The sequence below is a fragment of the Melospiza georgiana genome, chromosome 10 (assembly GCF_028018845.1).
Source record: "Melospiza georgiana isolate bMelGeo1 chromosome 10, bMelGeo1.pri, whole genome shotgun sequence".
Taxonomy (NCBI): Eukaryota; Metazoa; Chordata; class Aves; order Passeriformes; family Passerellidae; genus Melospiza; species Melospiza georgiana.
Window position 1 is genome coordinate 19,773,025 of NC_080439.1, and position 14,264 is coordinate 19,787,288.

General features: G+C 47.5%; 1 protein-coding gene across 1 annotated transcript; it reads right to left on the minus strand.

Moving 5' to 3' along the window:
* Window positions 1-306: 306 nt before the first annotated feature.
* LIPH (lipase H) lies at window positions 307-12,917 on the minus strand. Its single transcript, XM_058031359.1, has 10 exons — window positions 12,866-12,917; window positions 8,132-8,499; window positions 7,355-7,463; window positions 7,176-7,277; window positions 6,130-6,219; window positions 4,909-5,076; window positions 4,019-4,114; window positions 3,024-3,135; window positions 1,897-2,070; window positions 307-379 (listed from the first exon to the last, which is right to left on the minus strand). The coding sequence occupies exons 1-10, from the start codon at window positions 12,915-12,917 to the stop codon at window positions 307-309; spliced, it is 1,344 nt and encodes a 447-aa protein (XP_057887342.1).
* Window positions 12,918-14,264: the final 1,347 nt, after the last annotated feature.

Sequence of the window (14,264 nt, forward strand, 5' to 3'; positions counted from 1 at the left end):
GGGGCGTCAGTGGGCTTGCTGCGCTTGCTGCCCCTGCTGCTTATGAGGGCTCTAAGCTGCGGACACTCGCTTTAAATCCCCGTTTGAAACCCTCACTTTAAGCTCCCGCTTTTAAAGCCACGCTTTAAAGCCGTGTGCCACCATGGTTTTATTGTCACTCCCCCAGCCCGTTTGTACACTGCGTGGAGAGCGGTCCCGCTGCTCGGCCCCCTCAGAAGGCGCCCGGGGCCCGCAAGGTGAGTCCCCACACGGCGGGGAAATGTCTGCCCCGACCGGGCACAGCGTCCTCGGGACTCGGCTCCTGCTTCAGCATGGAATGGGCTTGAAGGTTCTCTGGGTGTTCTCAGTCAGGACCAGGTCGTATCGGCACAGCTGGGGTCTGTGTGAAAACATGGCCAAAAGTGAAAAAAAGTGCTGTTTTCTGTCATCTCCCCACCTGCTGAAGGCTTACATAAAGTAAGTTATCTTCTCAAGAGAACTGACTCCAAGTCCACCTGAAGGGAGGTTGGCTTTAAGCCAGGGATACCTTGAACATTTTACCATTCTATTCTATATTATCTTTTGCTTTTGAAAAAAAAGGATCACAAAAAATTCAGCAAACAAACAGGCACTGGCTGCAGAGTCCATGGTTCCCTTTAATCCAGTCCACAAAACAAGGAGGTCCTTCCAGCCCACCTGCCTGTTCCTGCCCCTTCCCTGCTCCAGGCATGAGAAATTCTGCCACCAAACTCTGACCTGGGTCCAAACACAGATCTGGTCTGGAGCTAGTTCAGCCCAAAAAACCTGAGGAAATACTTGGGCTTTCACTGGGGAGGTGTGAACACTAGCCCTGTGTAGTGGGTTGAGCAACAGGGAAGGGGAGAGGGCAGGACATCCCTCCCTGTGGCAATGGCTGATTAGGTGATGTGTTGGAAGTCCTGAACTGTGTTTATGGCCTCTGGCAGCCCCTCACTGGGGAGAGACAGCATCTTGTGATTAAATATTGGGGCATTTGTGCCTGCTTTTTAACAGACCAAATGTGTATCCGGGCTGGAAGTGACTGTGGAGGTGTGGGACAGGAGGCAGGGAGTGGCAGCAAGGGGAGAGCTGCAGGACCTTGTTTAGTAGATGTACACAATCTTTTCTTGTTCCAAGGCTAGGATAAGGGTAGCAGACCTCATGAAATGCAAAGAAGCATGCTCTGCTGCTCTATGTGTCTGTTTGCTTCACCCTCCTGACCTTGTGATCTTCCAGCCTTGTTTTAAGCCAAACTCAGAGCATGGTGTGGTGTCCACAGTGCAGGGTAAGAGATTCTGTGCTTGCTGAGCTCAGGCAGAGCTCCCAAACTCCAGAGGTGGGAAGCTTAGGGGTAGGGCAGCAGCACAGACAGAGGCTAATGAGGTGATAGAAATCTCATCAGCAATGCTTGAGAGGCACTCCTGATGTTGGGGGTACCAGCCAGGGCTTTGGGGCAAAGCAGCCAGCAGCTCCCATGTGCTGGAATTCCAGGAGTAAATTAATCTCCCTGCTTCACTAGCCATACAAATTGACTGGGATATAAAATGTGTGTTTGGGGCTGAATATCTGTTCTTCCCAGAGTGCTGCATTTCCCTCCATCCTAGAGCTCAGGCCTGGGCAGCTTTCCAAAGGTAATTTTCCTGACCAAAGGTTATGGTGTCAGGCTACGTCAGTCACATCACATGTGACGTGCTCCCTGTGCAATAAGACAGCCCCTGTGTTCAGGAAAGTGGGATTCCATTAAAGAGGAATTTATTCCCCAGATATGTGTATGTGAATTACTAAATGTAAAATAAATCTAATTCTTCTGCACATAGCCAAGACAGGAATCTGGGAGATTTCTTTACTTCTGTCCAGCCTGCATCAACAGAATTGGTTTGTTTGTAAACATCTGCTCACCTTTCTGGGTTTGTCAGTGAGTGGAACTTCATCTGGAGAATCCTGAGTTTGAATTTTGGGCCAATGACAGATCCTGTGGAAAATGTCAAGGAAATTCTTTCCACATTTTCAAGATCCTGGTCAAACCCAATGAGCAAAGTGATTTGTTTGTACTTCTGGAAGGTGGCAGCTTCTCTAAAGGTAAAACAGACAAGAGAGAGTGTCAGAGAGTCACCAAGGGAATAGCACTGGGTTTAATGTAGTCACTGGAATATTAGAAACAGGCTGGGGGAGGGGGCCTGAATTTGTGATGAGTTTCTGATTTACAGGAAATGGGTTTGGATTCAGTCTCCTGGTGTCAACCTGCTCAGCCCCTTCTGCCCTCAGGTTTTTGGGGTGGAAGTGGGAACACAGAGGTTGGATGCTATTTGGTCCCAATTTTCACTGTGATTCTGCTTTGATCCCAAGTGGACTGGACCCATGTGATATTTGTGCCTGGCTGTCTGTGCAGGCCTGAGCACTGAGTCACTTTGAGATATGCATGAAATCTGCTCTGGCCTTGGTGTGGGATCAATGCTGATTGCTCCAGTGCAAGCAGATATCAGATATGCCTGAGGGAATGTGCACTTAGAGAAACTTGGGGAAACGAGTTGTGCAGGTCTGTTTGGCTGAAGTGTAGTTCTGATCACTCAGGAATTTGTATGTCACATAAACACCATTAATTTGTCTCTCTGAGTGGAATGAATTGATTTTGGATGTGACATATTCAGGTCCAGGTTAATCCCCAGATGTCTTGGGCACTGGGAACTAGAATAGAACACTCCCTGTGAGAGGAAGGAAAGAGGGGAGATGTTTTCCTTCTGCTTCAGTGGCAGCCTAGGGCAGCTGTGCTGCTGGCTGAGATTGTCCACTTCAGTCCTTAAGATGACAGAGAAGGGCCAGAACCAAAAGTCTGGGCTGTGAGGGCTGTGTGCTGGGGAGGCTGTGGAAATCCCTTAGGGCCAATAAATCCCACAGGGCCAGGAAATCCCATGTGCACTAGCAAGTATCAGCAGAGAAATTGGGGGAGGGTGTGTCACCTCCTGCCAGGTGCAGTTGTACCAAGGGATGCACTAACACTGAGAAAAGCTCAGACCAGTAGAACTTACGGATTAACTTTTGATTCTGCCTTCCTCCCATCTTCATCAGCTAGCACGATGCTGAGGGTGCCTCTCCTGGTGTCTCTGTTCCATGTGATAATATCCACCAGGTAGTGATACACTGAGGGGAGAGAGGGTGAGTGAGGTTAGACCCTGTGGGCTCAGTCTGCTGTCCAGGCTGTGCACTGGCTGTGGGCAGAGCATGGACACAGCCTCTACAGTTTATCTGGAAAATCCCTCTCTCCTCCCTGCTCTCCATCTCCCTTTGCAGAGATTTCAACCAGAAACACTAGGAGTGTCAGGAGAGCACTGCAGCAAGGGTTATCCGTGCAGGATGGCCTCTCTGTGTGGTTCCCTGCACACTGCCTTTCACTGCCTGCCTCCCCCTTCACTTCCAGACTGTATTTCTTTCTTTGGTCCCCCTCTGAACCCCTCCATTTCTGTTGTTTGTCATCTCTGTCGTGGAGCAGAATTTTCTGTTCTTTGATCTGTCAGTCTGCATTCACTTGCTGACCAGCACTGGAGCTGAGGCCATAATCCCAGCCCATGCCCTGCTATGTTGGTAATCACAGGGATGAGATGAAACTTTTCACCTTGGTGAAACCTTTTCTCCCACAGATTCTCTTCCTCCCCCTGTGCCTCTCACTTTCCTCCAGGGTAGCTTTTTCACCTGAACAACCTGCCTTTCTCTCTTATTGTTCCCACACACCTCTTACTTTCACAAAAGAATGGTGTGTTGCTTTGAAACATGATTTGGGAACTTTTATGCTTAATTTGAAAGTTCTCAGCCAATTTCCTAGAACTGTAAGCAAGTTGGCTTTCCCAGCACTGGACAGGTTGGCAGATAAAAGAAGGTTATGGCAAACCACAGATGGACCCAATTCCATCCAGCAGCAACTGGAGTTTCTAAAATGCTGGCTATAACATCACCAGCAAATAGCTATCTCTGCTACTGACAGAGGCAATGCACAAAGAAAATAATCTCAGAAATCTCAGTCACTTACTGCAAAACGGCCCTTTGTCCGCTGTGTCAAAAAACATAGTTGTCACTGGATGGCTCTGTTGTGTTAAATAGCTTTTCCACTCATAGGCATAATAACCTGCAGGTGACAGTTTGAAAATGAAACCAAGTTACTGCACAGGTAGATGAGCCACTAAGTGGCTGAAAATAAGCAAGTATTTAAGAAATAGTGCATTGTGTGCCAGCTGCCAAGTAGCACTGACACACATCCTCCTGTACTCCAAAGGCTTAGCACTGAATATGCCTGGTTACTGTTCAGCACTTTCTTCAAGCTGATCTTTTTCCACATCTGCTATCTATGGTCAAGGGTTTCATTTTGCAGTGCAGAATGAAAATCATCCCCTTGACTTTGCCAGTTCCTTTCTGGAAGTGTCAAGTGTTTCAGCATTAACATTTCAGAGCTGCCAGCCTGACGTTGGGCTGTCACACCCAGGCTGGGGCAGACAAGTCCAGAAATTCCCTTTGTTCACCCATTTGCCATTTATTTTAGAGTACAGAGGGATTTGTGGTGCTGGGAATTTACTTGTAAATCTTATTTTAGCAAGAACAGGCCCTTGTCCCTCAAACTCTGCAACTGAGGGAGTTAAATTCACTGTTTCTCTGACTTTGGTGTAAAGATCCCAAGTCTAGTTTTGGCTTTCTAGTTCTGGACCCTTTGCCTGTGGATTTCTGTTCTAGATCATAACATGTTGTAATATTACAAGGAGCAGGCCTGAGATACCTCAAACCCCTCAGTGCAAATAACTTTGGTGCTTTTGCAAAGCTCCATATTATGTTAGTCCTCCAACAAAACATCACCCTTCGAGTTCCAGTGCCAACAGGCAGCTCAGTGTGGAGGATGGATGGATGGATGGAGATTCCCTGGATCCTTACCTAGGATGGGGCATGGCATGGGCCAGAAGGGTTCACAGCTGGTGCATTTGCCATTCCTGTAGTTCCTGTACGAGTTGCAGGGGTATGTGGTGATGTTGCAGTTCTGTGTCAGGGAGGACAGGAACAGGAAAACAGACCTCTGGTGGTCACATTTAAAATACTGCAACCCTTCATCATGTACAGGGAAGAAATATTTCATTAGCAATCCTCATGCCTCAGGGCACACCAGTGGGCAGTCTGAACCCAACAAATTGCACTGGGGAGCACTGGGCTGTGGCAGAACAGTAGGTGGGCAGGAGCCTCTCCCTTTGAGTGCATTTAGCTCTGCCTGTGTCTGCTTTGCTTTTCCTTTTGTTCTTTTGGTTTTAAAACATTTGTTTGTGTGGTTGCTGCATTTCCAGAGGATCCAACTATGGATCAATTTGTGTCTCTGGTGTTCTCTCCTCTCTGAGCTCAGGCCTGACAGCTGGATATTGCTTTTAGCTTTGCATGTGACTTTCCATTTTGGTATAAAAAGCTCTTTAGAAAGACATAACTAATAAAATGAGTTGTTGCATGAGCAGAAAAATCAGTGAAGCCTCATTTCCTAGGGATTTTTGGCTCAGGCTGCTCTCCTATGTAGATTCTCTTGGGTCTGATAAGGGTTGAATTCACAATACTGCATTTCCTTCTGTAAGGTATCTTTTTTACCCAGCTTTCATCAAACCAGTTTTGCTGCCAGGCTGAAAGGAAAAAAAGCTTTCTTTTGTTCAGGACTAGGGCTGTGCCTTCCAGACTGCACCTTCTGTCACTGCCAAGGAAGGTGTCTTTGATTTGGGATAACTTCCTGCTCCACCTTCATCTTGAATGTTTTTTTTTTAACAGGTCCTCACCACTGCTAGTCCCTGGGCTTTCATTGTTACAAGTAATTAGAAACAAAAAAAATCCCACAGATATTCTGGACATAGCCACAAAACAAAGGCACACATCTACCTGATAACTTTTTGCACAGAGGATTACTCCCTCTTGCACTGTGGCAGGGGCACAGAGAGGTCACCCTGACTCTCATCTCTGCCTGCTGCACATCACCTAAACCCCTGTCATGCCAGTGCTGAGAAGTTGTTCCTGCCATGGATTTCATGTATTTTCTAAGCAGTGATGATGATTCTCTGGCTTTCTCTTCTTTTTCTGATTGGAAACATGTTTGTGAGGGTTTGTGCAATTCAGGGCAGGATTAATTACCAGAAAATATTGTCAGTGGGCAGCCTGGCTGGTCGGTGCCGCCGTTGGGGTAGAAGTCGATATGGCCCAGTGCTTCTCCATAACCCAGTCCTGGCAAAAGGGAATAGCAGGGCTCAGGGAGGGAACATTAAAGTGTAAAATGCACAAGAAGGAAATACAGCAACCTAACTGGAAAAGATAGTAGTTATTTAGCTCTAAGATGCCCGGTTGTACAGGAATACAAATGTCATCCCTCTGTATAGGCAGCAGGCCAAACAGTTGTGTCCCAGCTGGGTCATTTTAACAATGGTATCAACTACCTAAAATAAGTCTGTGCATGCAACAGTACAAAATGTGGGGGTTTCTGTCTCTTGTGTGCAGGAGAGGAAAAGGGGTGTGAAACCTGCATGTTGCTGTGCTGCTGAAATCTGACTTCCTGGAAGGGCTGGGAGAAGAGAGGCAGCAATTAGGTGGGAAAGCCAAGTGTTAGAGGTAGGGTGCCATGGGAGCAGCATGGAGGGCTTGGCATCACGCTGCTGGCCCGGCTGCTGGGTCTGGAAAAGGGCAGGGCTGAGGGAGAGTCCAGATTTGCCCTAGAGGAAAGTTTAGCTCTTAAGAGGTGAGACTGGAAGCATCATGCAGGGAACCATGGTTGGGGATAACTGATTTGCTGTGCGTGTCACTGAGCTGTGGGACCAGCTCTGGAAGTGCTGCGTGCTCGGATGCAGCCTGATCCCCTGGTGGGGTGTTGGTGTGTCCTGCTCTGGCAGGACTGTGCGGCAGGACCTCCTCCACCGGTTCCTAAGGAAGTCCTTGGAAGTCATGGGCCAGGTGATAATGCTGTGTCAGCAGCATGTACTGGAATGCAAATAAACCGACAGCTCCTGAGGGAGTGCTGGGACGGCGTGGGCAGCACAGCGCCCCGGAGGCTCAGTGAGGGAGCCTGCAGCGCTCCTGGGCCAAAGGAGCAGGACCCCAGCGCTGCTGCCCCCCAGCAGCGCCCCTTCCCCTCCTCGCAGTCGCTCTCTGGGTGGCCGTGTGCAGGAGGGAGCCGGAATGGCGCCTACCGTCGGTGTCGGAGTGAATGACATCCACAAACTGCGCGTCCGTGGGGTCCAGCCTCTCGCTCGGCGCCGTGCCCCGGTACAGGGGGCCCGCGGGGTCCAGGCCTGCAGCACAAAGCCATGGGCTCCAGCCACCTCGCTGCCCTTCCCTGGGGCAGGAGGGCTGCTGGAGGAGGGCTTACCTGTGATTCTTCCCAGTGTGCCGTCAAACATCTGTCCCACAAAGCCAGAGATGTGTGCTCCCAGGCTCACTCCTATCATGTGCATGGAGTCAAGGGACGCTCCATTAATCTGAGATATAAGAGTACTCATGGTCATTTAAAAAAAATGAGGAGGAGGAATGGAACATCTCTCAGTGTTCCACTCTGTGTAGATATTTCCCCTTTGACTGTCCCACAGAGCAGCCAGCATTGCTGTTTAAGGCCTATACCTCAGAGAGCTGTGATGAGAACAGTTCAGGCAATAGTTGTATTTTCCTGAGGCAATGACTACAGTGTGGACAGGAACCACTGATGGGCCCCAGGATTAAAATCCCGGTTGCCCCACGTGTGGTTCCTGCAAGGAATTAGCAGACACTATGATCCTGCAGGATCCAGCATCATCATTATTGCCTGTGCAACACCCTAGAGGAGCTGTGAAATGTAGCTGATCCCCTTAAGCTGCCTTTGGATATACAGAAAGTGGAAGTAGAGTTTCTATGTATGGGAAAGCATGTCTGGAGAGCTTTGTACCCAGAAATGTAGAGACTTCGAGTGTAAACTGAATATTACACCAAAATACCATTGTACCAAGTCCAAGGGTAGGATTTGGCACTGCAGTACACATGCACTTCCAAAAATTAATGTATTCCTTTTTTAGGAGTTTCTATTCCCAGACTTCCTGCTGGTTTAAGCACTTCCTTTGTGCCCTTTACATACTGTGCCTTAATGACTGTATTATAGCACGAGTGTCCAGCTTACCAGCATTTCATCTATAAGTTTCTTCAGAATCTCAGCAACTCTTTTGCACTTCCTGGCAGCATAGTTGTAGATGAGAGTGGTTGCCCCCCGGTTCCAGTCCACAACAATGACATTCATGTCCTCTACAGAAAGCAGGAGATGCACCAGGTCAGAGATCCAGACAGGGGCAGAGCCTGTGAATCTGTACCCATGGACAATGAAGGTAATTTTCTTGGTCACATTGAGGTATTTGGAGGCTGTTGAGTGCAGCTCCTCAGCACAGCTTGGGTTCTGCCGGGTGTAGAGCAGCAGCTTCACTTTCAGATCTGTCCCTATCAAAGCATTCCCGAAGCCGAGGGCTGTGAATGCAGGACATGTCTCCTGAGGATCTGAAAGGAGCAGAGTGGCAATTGGAGTTTGGCACCAAGGGGTTTTCTTTAGTCTCTTGTACCTGCCAACCCTGCATGGGGCAGGGAAGTGTGGTGTGAGTTGTCTGAGCACAGGGGCTGCTCCTGTCTCCTCTCTCCCTCTCCACTCTCTCATGCTCATGACTGAAGCTACCTTGGAACTTAGGTTTTCTTGCTGTGTTGGAGCAAAGAGAGCAGTCACACCTTTTTGGAGCAGCATTCCCTGAAACACCACAGCCCTGCTTCCTGTGGCTGCTGAAGGTTGGCAGGGGCTCTGTCCAAAAATCTCATTGGTGTGAGGAAGGTATTAAGAGACCAGCAGGTGGGATGGCTGCTGTACTGGATTGTGAGCACGCCCAGGTGCCCTGGACAGGTTCTCTGTGGTGTTCACATACTCTTTAAGGAGAGAGAGACAGAATTCTCTCTCCCAGGATTTTTCCTGGGGAAGGCAGTGAGAACCTCAAAGAAGAGAAAACAATTCTTATCTCTCCTTGCTGCTCCTGTTGTTTGGCACATGTGAATGTGTTATGGGGAGTGTTTACCAAGGAAGGGATTTGTTAATTGGACTCTGGTGATGGTTGTTTGGATTGATTGGCCAATTAGGTCAAAGCTGTGTTGTGACTCTCTGTAAGGGGTCAGGTGTTTTTCTTTAGTATAGAATGTGATATAGTATAGCTTAGTAAAGCAGTTGAACAGGCTTCTGAATCATTGGAGTCACTGCATGCTATTCCCTGCCTGGGGGCTGTCCTGCATCAATAGGTTCTCAGCCAACCCGGTGTCCTTGGGGTTGGTTTGGAGCTGCTAAGCTGCAGTTTTGCCATGGTGAGGGGCAGCTCAAGGCTTCATTTGTAGGTGCAGATGTGGCCTGGCATTCCAGACTGCAAAATGGGGCACCCTTGGGTCTGTGAGTTGGTAACTGTGCTTTATACACAGCTGTAACTGAATTTTATGTAGGTACTGCTCAATGGGATGGCCTGTGCCATTGCAAAGCCTGTCTTTGTTCTTTGCTTTTCCAGCAGAACACCAGCTGAACCTTCAGAGCCCCATACAGCCTCCAACAGGGCACTGGCAGGGAATGGAACAACTGTCTCCAGACAGACACTATGTATGAAGGCCCTCCCAGGTTTAGCAGCCTCTTCCTGGCTCACAATCCTTTCCCTCAAATCCTCATAATCTTATTGAAGAACCTTGTGGGGGAGAGTGTCTCTCTCACATGTATGTCCTGAGCTGCAGTAATTGTTCAGGCTACAGTTCCTAGAGGAATTTCCCTGATCTTTGTTGCTTAAAGGACTGTTCAGTAGGTAGCAGGGTTTAGAAAACCTCCAGCTGTAAGTTAATTATGCTCTAGCAAATCTCTAATGCTCTGTGCATTTTAATTTGTGAATGATGAAACTCTCACAGTTTCTATGAGCAACTTTCCCTTTTCTCCTCCTCAGGAAATCAGGAGCATGAGAGTGATATAAATGCTATGTGCCCAGCACATAAAACAATCTGCTCAGTTGCCACAGCTCTGCTAATTACTTTGTAGAAGCCCCAGGAGCTCTAGAAATAAAAGTTAATAGGCTAAAAGGATGTTGCAGTTAAGTCCAACTGAATATTTTTAATTGCTACCATAAATTCAGAAATAAATTTTAACATCTGAAATCCATGGAGTCCTTCCTGTTTAAAGCCTATGGTAACATATGAATGGTGTGATAGGAGTGGTGGGAAATGAGCTCCCAGCCAGGTCCAGTGAAATCAGAAGCCTTTGAATGCAGGGTGTCCTGGCTCTGCAATGCTTCACTGAGAGCTCCCAGGAGCAGTGTGACTCTGGGCCCTGCTCCCAAGAGGAAAGGTGACCTAGGTGGCTCCCTCCTGGCCAGCTCATTCTTGCAGTGCCAGGATGCTCCAGGAAAACAGCAGCAAGAGTTCTGTGACACTGCTCTTGTGGAGACCCCAAAGTAACTAGCAGAGAAAAATTAACACTTTTTCTCATGCACACCAGCTCACACAGTGAGACTCAGTGACTGTCCTCTAGGTGCTACTGCAGCATAAAAAAATACAACTGTGTATTTTACTAATAACTAGGCATTGTTTCAGTTATTGTATAGTAGCACTATATAGTGTTGTTAATTATCTTTACTGCCACTGAAGCTGTAGCAATACAGGCAGAAATGCCAGGCAAGAATTACTTCTATATGGTGCAAGGTTGCACTGATTGCTTCATTTGTTTCTGTATCTCCTGCCATGTGCTGAGGCTTGCCCAGAGGAGCACTGTGTTTGTCATCAGAACAGCCCAAACCTTCTGGTACTGAAGTGCTTTCAAAGAGCTGGTCAGCATTTGCTGATACCTAACACAGGGATTGTATAAAGAGCCTTGTTATATCTGCACCAGGTCTGTTAGATTGGTTCTGTTTTGATTAACAAAATCAAATCAGTGCTAATAAGGGGAGGAAACCTGCCAGCTTCTCTTCTGGCAAGCTGGTGCCAATCCCAGCCTCATCCACCATGTGTTCAAAAACTGACACACAAGGAGGGCCAGTTCACCTGGCTTTGCTCTTCCTTCTGCTGAGCACAGTGACTCCTCCCCAAATGGCTGGAAGTGTCTTTGAAACTCAGGATGACTGGGGCAGGTGGCTTAGTGAGATTTACTCTGCAAGCAAATAAATGAGGTAGAAACTTATCCCCTGGCACTGTACTTAACCCATGCCCAACAGGTCACTTCCCTCCAGTAAAGGGGAATGAACATGGCCATTAACCCAGCAGCCCTGCCTTAGCTTGCTAGACAGCCTCTGGCAATCCCCATTCTCCTTCTGCTCTGTTTTCTGATATGTAAAATAGGAGGCAAACACTGGTTTGCTGGGCAAGATGCTCTGATCTCTCAGAACTCGTAGCAGGAAGCATAAAAATGTGTTAAATCCATGTACCTGCCAGGGAGCTGGACATGTTTGGTGTCAAGCCTGAGATCAGTCTCCAAGGTGCTATTGCAGAGTGGAGGCATCTTCAGAATAACTTGGTTCTGAGGTTATATATACATACATATATATATATATATATATATATATATTCTGAAGTCATGTACTCCCAGGTGGGAGCATTGCAGGGAGTGGAACAGTCCCAGGCAGACTCCTGGCATTTACTGCAGTCAGTGCTCTTCAGGCCTGCCTTCCCCTGGTGTGTCTCATTCCTTTCTAGGAGTCTAGGAGATGGTGTTTGGAGACTTTCTCTTTGATGTTGATCTTGTGGACAGGCAGGGTTTGCCATGGTGGCATTTTGGGGCTGTGGTACCCAGCTGTCTGCATGAATAAAGCAGCAGCTGAGGTTTTTACCAGCCTGTCCTCTTGCAAACAGATGTTCCAACAGATCACCTCAGTGGGTCAGTGGTCACTTGGCTGGATGTGTGGCTGTCCCAGCTGTGGTCCTTGGGACACAGAGCTGCTTGTTCCACTGAATGGAGCTCAGGTGAGTGTGTCACTGCTTCTCTGTCTGCAGGAGCTCTGGTCCTGCAGCCCCTGCCACCTTGCCTGGGTTTGTACAGTGAGTGTCATCAGACTGGCCTCAACCATCAACAATATCTTTATCCCCCTTTAGGCACACTTGACTACCACACCACGAATCTCAAGAGCTTTAGTGGTGCAGATTTCCATCACTTTTCCCCAGAGAGGATGTGCTCTCCACTCCTAAACTGGTCCTCAATAGCTCACTGCATTTCACTGGTGCCTTTTCACACTGTTCTCTTTTCCCACTTCTCCTGACTGCATTTCTTACAGAGTCTTAACCAAACAAACCAAGCAAAAGGCGACCCTGAGATTACTCCAGAGGACCCGATGAAACACAAGTTAGTATTTATAAGAACATTGTTTTTTTAACTCTGTTTGTTTTCCCTACAAAGCAGAGAGCTGTAACTTACCTTGCTCCCGTGTGGATGCTAACACAAGGCAGTACATTTGTTTATTGTTACATGGGTTTGTTCTGGTAGGGCTGTGAGGCTATCAAATGGAGCTTACTGTTCATAAATGGTAATTCATCCTTTGCCTCTGCCATACATGACACCCCTGAGAAGAAATCATTATTCTCTGAAGATTTCAAATTACATTTTCAGTGTCGATGGGTAGTACTTATATAAGAGAAATGTTTGCAAAGGGAGGAAAAGAAAATAAAAAATAGTTCTGGTTTTCCATTTGAAACTCTTGGAACTGACTACATTCATGTAACCAGTATAATTTGCTTTGCCAAAATAAATAATGCTAGTGAGAAACCCTGTGCAGTACCTGTAAATGCAGAGGGCAGGTACATTCATGTTGCTCTAAAGCACAGAAAACATGTTATATTTGACAAAAATATGCAAAACAAATGTTTGAGTTCTTACCTGTTTTCACCCCATACAAAAGGCAGATGAACACAACACACAGCCTCAGCATATGGACTTCCACATGGAACTTCTATGGGTAGGAGATTTGGAGGATCCCACAATTTCTCTGGCATGTGTCTGCTGGCTCTGACAGCAGTTTGCTTGCTTTTTTTTCTGCCAGTAACAGTAGGTGTGGTGAAAGGAGGAAGTTACCAGCCAAGAAATGAAGACCAGTGAAATGAAGCTTCTTCTTAAGAAGGTGGGGCACCTTCTATTCTAGCAGGTTTCATTAATTTAAATATAGTTTGCCTTGGGGGATGACTAATCAAAGACACAAATGGGTTGGTAGCTGTAAGCAGCAATTTGACTGCACCTGTTGAAACGAAGGAAATTATTGCCTATTTGTCTTTTGCAAAGAGTGTCAGGAAGATTGCAGATGTCACTGCAAGTCTGATAAGCATCTGGGTGGGGCTGGTGCTTGGTTTCACAGGGCCCTGCCTTTGGAGATGTCATGATGATCCCTAATATCTCCCACGTCCTTCCTGCTCTCCTGAGTGCCACAGCCCAGAGTCCCTCTACAAACCCTGTCACCACCTCAGGCAGGAGACAGGTGCACAGCACTGTGTTGTGACAAAGGGACAGTACCACTTCAAGGGGTCTGGCTCTCCACTGGGCTCCCAAGCAACTGCTGTCTTGGATAACACTCATACATAACTGACATTCCCACATTTTCTCAGACTGCTGGTACCTCAGAAATTCAGCTCTAATTCAAGTAAGGAAGGCTTTTTTTTTTGCTGGATGGGAGGAAGGAGATTGCCAAGGAAAGACAACTATCAGGGGCAGGAAAGGAAGTCTGATATTGGAGCTGGAAGGTATAATGGCAAAATTGGGAAAATGAGGGTGGTGGGGAGTTTGTAAAGGGATGAGAAGGGAGGGAGCAGGGATGGCTGCTGGGTAGAAGTAGGGTGGTTGTTTTGCTTGGTGTTTCCTTAGCAAATTCTTCTAACATAGGCCAGGGAAAGGGAACGTGGGGTGGATTAGAAATACCTCATTAAGCCCAGGCTCTGCTTTCTTTCCCTTGGTGATGATCCAATGAGGAGCTGAACTATAGGAGCTCCCAGTGGCATAGCTGGTTCTTTGGTCCATGCTGTACTTATTAAGCTTTCTGACTTTGCTAATTCTCAGGTTAATCCTTAACTCTTCCTGCTGTCTGCAGCTCCTTTTCCTTCAGACAAGTGTGTGCTGCTCCTCTGATGCAAGCATGAATCACACTTGAGGCAGAGCATGTGTCTAGCACGATTCTTTCACAAGCACCTTGAGCTCTTCAGCCTCAAGCAGCTCAGCAATCTGAGTCTCACTGAACATGTACCATGCTGTGACCCCATTTGATAATCACCCAGGCAAAAGTTGGGGCTTG

What these genes read in the sequence shown, in the direction of transcription:
- LIPH (XM_058031359.1), bottom strand. Translation starts at nt 12,917, where the DNA reads ATGCTGAGGCTGTGTGTTGTGTTCATCTGCCTTTTGTATGGGGTGAAA. An exon ending in CATTCACTCCGACACCGACG is followed by an intron (nt 6,220 to 7,175) that starts GTAGGCGCCATT and finishes CCCTTTTGCCAG; the next exon opens with GACTGGGTTATGGAGAAGCA. An exon ending in CCCACTGACAATATTTTCTG is followed by an intron (nt 5,077 to 6,129) that starts GTAATTAATCCT and finishes TACATGATGAAG; the next exon opens with GGTTGCAGTATTTTAAATGT.